This window comes from Nicotiana attenuata, unplaced genomic scaffold (assembly GCF_001879085.1).
Source record: "Nicotiana attenuata strain UT unplaced genomic scaffold, NIATTr2, whole genome shotgun sequence".
Classification (NCBI taxonomy): domain Eukaryota; kingdom Viridiplantae; phylum Streptophyta; class Magnoliopsida; order Solanales; family Solanaceae; genus Nicotiana; species Nicotiana attenuata.
Genome location: NW_017687355.1, coordinates 1 through 5,018, shown reverse-complemented (window position 1 = coordinate 5,018; position 5,018 = coordinate 1). Strand labels below are relative to the sequence as shown.

Here is a 5,018-nt window from a genome sequence, read left to right as displayed (position 1 = left end):
GGGGGGGGGGGGGGGGGTTGGCTAGTAAAAGGGCGAGCAGTTATGTTATCAGATATTCTTAGGGCCAAATTGTATTTATTTACTTAGTTGTGTAGTTAGGTCCAATTACAATAGAATAGGATATTCATCTTATTTTGAGTTGTAACTATCCGACCCATATTTTTTTTGTATATAATAGAGGGGATCTGACTCTAGAAGGTTCGAATGCTCATTTTTACATTTTACACAAAATATTCCATCTTTGTTCTCTCTCTATTTCTCTCGGATTCGAGTTTCGCACTTCACAATTCCGAGATTACAATGAGTTTTACAATATCCTAACACTTTGGCTTTTGAATGAAAATAAGATAATGTGTATTACTCAAGTTTTTTATTCTTATTACATTTTTAATGTCAATTATGTGATTAATTGCCTTACTGTGATAGTAACAGTTATGTTCACTGTTCATATCAAATTCACCTTAAAAATATGTGAGGCTCAACCAAAAATACACGAATATACTTTATTGCAATAGAAGAAACTGAAATAAATCTGATTGTGGAAAAATCTATCCTCCACGCCATTAAGGGAAGGACAACGTGTGCAAATTAATGTCTATAGATTACTTGAAGAATGGCAACAAATGATAACTTTAGTTCTCTCTCTTTTTTGACCATTTGGATTGAAGTAAAGCATCGAATAAAAGGATTTCCTTTCTCAACAAGGAAATAAGGGCTTTGCCGTAACAGAGTCCCAGGGTGAAAGAACAGAATAAAAATTGCAGGATCTTGCAAGAAAAGCTAACTAATTATGATCATAATAAGTAAACAATATAGTGCATTATATTCAGGCTATTGTTCTCGTGGATTTTCTTGTTTATATATATGAAGCTTATTGCAACAGAACTCCCCAATTAACGGTTTCATTTATCTGGAAAAGGGTAAAATTATTACTTTAAGTTCATCAACCAAGTCTAATCAATGTCACATCTTGGGGATTACAGAGGAGGGGTTAATTGGACAAGTTCAACCAATTCAATATATGAAGATCTTGAACCTTCCTCTGGATGGATAGAGGATACCAACAACCATTATCTTCTTATTGATCTTCCTGGTATTCATAATTCATTGTCTCCAAATTTTTGCATTTTAAAATCTCTTCTTTCTTTTTTTCCAAGTTATTTTTTGGATTTTAATTGACAAATGATATTGGTTATTTATCATAATGATATTGTTAAAAATATTTTTCTTGCTCTTATAATTTGTTAGAAGGATTCAAAAGGGAGGAGGTGAAGCTTCAAGTTGATATATTTGGCAATATAACGGTAAGTGGAGAAAGGAAAGTAAGCGAATATAAATATATCCGCTTTAAAATATCAACTAAAGCACCTGAAAAATCAAAATGTGAGGATACAAGCGCAAGGCTTGAAGATGGAATTCTGTATGTTATCATCCCAAAGGAATTACCAGAAAACAAAGAAGGCGATGACGTAGCAACTGATAGCAATTCTCATGAAGAGAATCAACAGAAAAAACCAGAGGAGGAAGAAGGTCCAATTAGTGATGATAAAGAACAAAGTCAAAATGCAAAAGAAGAAAAGAGCGAAGCAAGCGAGGAAGAAGAATTTCATGATGCAAAAATGGCAAAGAAGTGGCACGGAAATAATCTATTGGTAGCAGCAGCAAAAGAAACAATGAGAAAGAACAAGATGATTATTATAACAGCTTTGATTGCATTTTCTTTAGGTGTTTTAGTTTCTCATAAATGTCAGTCAAGCAAAATTGATTGACTAATATCTCTACCAAAATAATGTTATATGTGATAAAGAATTCTGTACTCAACATATTCAACGTGCAATAAACATCAAAGCGAACCCACAAAGTAAGCTGCATTCGAGACCCTAGTGACAAAATACATCAGATAATTGTGTTGATATATGATCTGTTTATGTTTTAATATTTATGCAGATAGTACCAGTTACGTTAGATTTGCAAAATGCTTTCAAACAATTACAGTTTGACAATACCAATCAAATACTACAATCAGTTAATGTAGTGCACTTTACGAAAGTAAGAAGCATCCAAGTCAATTGAGGAGCTAGGGACTCATTTGATTCTGATTGTAACAAGAGAAAGATCCACACACCAGAATAAGCATCAGTTCAAAGTTCATTTTATCTTAAAGGGACCTGATTCCTCATGTAATCTATCCACCAATACACAAAAGGCAAAACTCTGTGTATGATATGACACTTTATCCTTATTCCTTAAGAGGAAGCTTTTTCGTTTTGTGTGCCAGAAGTGAGTTGATGATAAAAAATGAACATTGGTCCTAACTCAATACTAAAAAGCTAGCTCATGGGTTGGAATATTGTTCAAGACTATAAACAATCTAATTGCACCATGCCACACAGCCACACCGATGTTGGACTTGGGGCGTATCTAGGTTAAGGGGTGGGTTCACGTGAACTCATGCTCCTCTCCTTAAATCATGTATAACAATGTTATATTTCTTTAAATTTTCTTAAATATATGTGCGTGCACCCATGCTTAAAGACTTCTATCGTGCAATAATAATTTGGCGCACCTCTACAAGTGAAATCGACTGTTCAAATCCGAGTCTTGTTTTCGGCAAGGAATGTGTGTGTGTGTGTGAAATTCACTAAATTTTCAAAAAGAATATAATTTTGAACCTATCATTTCAAAAGTGTAGTGGGTTCATGGTAAGAGACTAAAGCTAAACCCGTCAAATATAAATTCTAGATCCGTCTATGCATAATAATGCACCCATCATCTTGAAATCCTTGATCAGCCTCTAATGGACTTCACAAAGCATTAAGGAGACAGAATCCCATTTTAGATATAGGTGAACATAATATTATACTTGTAATCCCCATAAGCATGTTCTTATATATTTTATATTTCAGGAGACAAAATCTAAGAGCACTAGTTTTGTAGGTTTTGTTGGTTACTTCCAACATAGTGCAAACATGGCAATTTTCTCGACTTTTATCGAGCTAAACCCATTTATTATAGGTATAATTGTTAATACTAAGTGTAAAGTGGAAATATTAGTCATAAAAGTGGACTGTAATTCGAAGCTTCAGGCCATAATTAGTGCAATTCAAAATGAACTTTTCCCAGCAATAAAGTAGGCAGATGGACAACATGTAGCAATGTACCGTATATTGTGCCTGTTAAAAGGGCTCAGTGCTATGTGCCCGTAGAACTTAACAGAGTAGTTTCAAACGTAAATTTTTACAAGAATTTGACAATATGGGCATGTAATCTGAGTGGCATAATTGAGAATGGACACAATCTATTTGACAGCTACAGTATTGACAATATGCGGTGAAGAAAAAGGGGCCCCAGATGAGAGAAAAAAGGATTCTTTTTACTTACCTAATTTGTTTCAAATTGGTTCGAGGTGCTTTTGACAAAAAGGAAGGGGCTATTGTTGGGCAGTGGAATCATGCTCCAAAGCTAGCATTTTCTTCCTATTGCATCACTCATCGGTTTAGTCATAGTCAAGCTTTCCACACTAACATTTGGAGAAACGAATAGGGCTATAAAAATAAAAAATAAAAAAGAGGGCTATAGGACCATTTTAGAACGTACCTAAGCTACCACTATAAAAGAATATATGCTCTAAAGTGAACTTGAAAAGTGAAATATATGATGAGAATAATAACTACTACTATTTAGTGACCAAAATGAGCTAATCGCGTCTAAACCCAACTCTTTTATGTAACCTTTGTGTATATTGACAAAAGAACTACAACAAACACTACTGACAGTAACAAGAAGATATTGCAGAGATATGGAACGACCTCACTCGTATCCTTTTTCCCCTAATGTCAGATGACTTGTATATAAAAATATTTCAAATGACGCTCATCTGATTGTACCATCACTAAGTACTACTTTTTCTTTTAATCACATACATGTCATGATCCATCAATGTTCTTAGAGATCTGTTTCAACGTCACATAGATAGTTACGCTAAGGATGCTGGCTTATACATGACGTAAAAATTAAAGTGCCAATTAAAGTAAACAAATAATTTAAGTAGAAAACGATCACTTTATCCACAAGTTGTATTGTAGATTCTATTAAGGAGCTCTAGCGCTATTATATCAATCTTAAGAAGGGCTTAAGCTGATCTAAAGGTTTTCCTAAAATAGTTAACATTTCAATTATAAATGGATAGGAAAATGTACCGAAATCTAAAGGACTTGTTAGTACTCAAGAAGTCATAATTCAAACCATAGTATTACATTTTAAAAGTTCGAGTAATTAGGTTCAAGTATATTTTTCATACTCCCAAATAATTATATGATAAGAAAATAATAAAGGAGGATAACTTGAGACAAACTCCATGTCTGCCTCAACTTAGCTCTCCACAGAGCATAAAGCTAAACTCAAATTTAAACTAAATTAGTTTAGTCGAATAACTTTTCCAATAGTTCATTCGAATAAATTAATACTCCATACTGTATTTGTTTGATATCTAAAATATGTTAATCATTGAATGTCGACCAAAAAAATAAAAGAAATTTAGAATAGAAAGGAGGGAAACAGAATAAACATAGGATTAATTAATTAAGAACCAGAAAGGAGGGAAACCGAAAAGCAGAAGAAAAAAAATGAAAAGAAAAGAAAGGAAACTTCAAGAGAGAGATTGGAATATAATCCTTCTCTCTATCTCTCTCACCTATCGAGATCGCATCACCATCCAATTACACACACCTCCATAAACATTCCTCAAAATTACCATTTTACTCTCCCACAAATAGGAAAAAATCAAAAATTGAAAAAACACAGCGTTAAAAAAAAAACGACAAAGGGACAAGAAACAACAAAGCAGCACAAAAAAACAAACAATAACAATAATACTCTTCCAAACTCTTTCAACTCTCGCGGCCACCTCCACACTATGAACCCATAACCATGTCATCAGGGCCGCCGGAGCAACAACCCCCACAGCAAGAACCGCCACCAAAACCACCGCAACCTAGTCCGTAAACTTGTAGTAGAAA

General features: G+C 33.9%; 1 protein-coding gene across 3 annotated transcripts; it reads left to right on the top strand.

The window, feature by feature from the left end:
* The first annotated feature begins 819 nt into the window (after positions 1–819).
* Positions 820–2,014, top strand: LOC109222271 (inactive protein RESTRICTED TEV MOVEMENT 2-like). 3 transcript variants are annotated; one of them, XR_002067377.1, is made up of 3 exons: positions 822–1,093; positions 1,249–1,861; positions 1,948–2,014. XR_002067377.1 is itself a non-coding variant. In XM_019386642.1 (2 exons), the coding sequence occupies exons 1-2, from the start codon at positions 961–963 to the stop codon at positions 1,767–1,769; spliced, it is 651 nt and encodes a 216-aa protein (XP_019242187.1). In that variant the 5' UTR covers positions 820–960; the 3' UTR covers positions 1,770–1,883. The 3 variants fall into 3 exon arrangements, 2 of the variants coding, with proteins under 2 accessions (XP_019242187.1, XP_019242186.1); XM_019386642.1 differs by lacking the exon at positions 1,948–2,014 and having other exon boundaries at positions 820–1,093; positions 1,252–1,883; XM_019386641.1 differs by lacking the exon at positions 1,948–2,014 and having other exon boundaries at positions 1,249–1,883.
* The last annotated feature ends 3,004 nt before the right edge of the window (positions 2,015–5,018 follow it).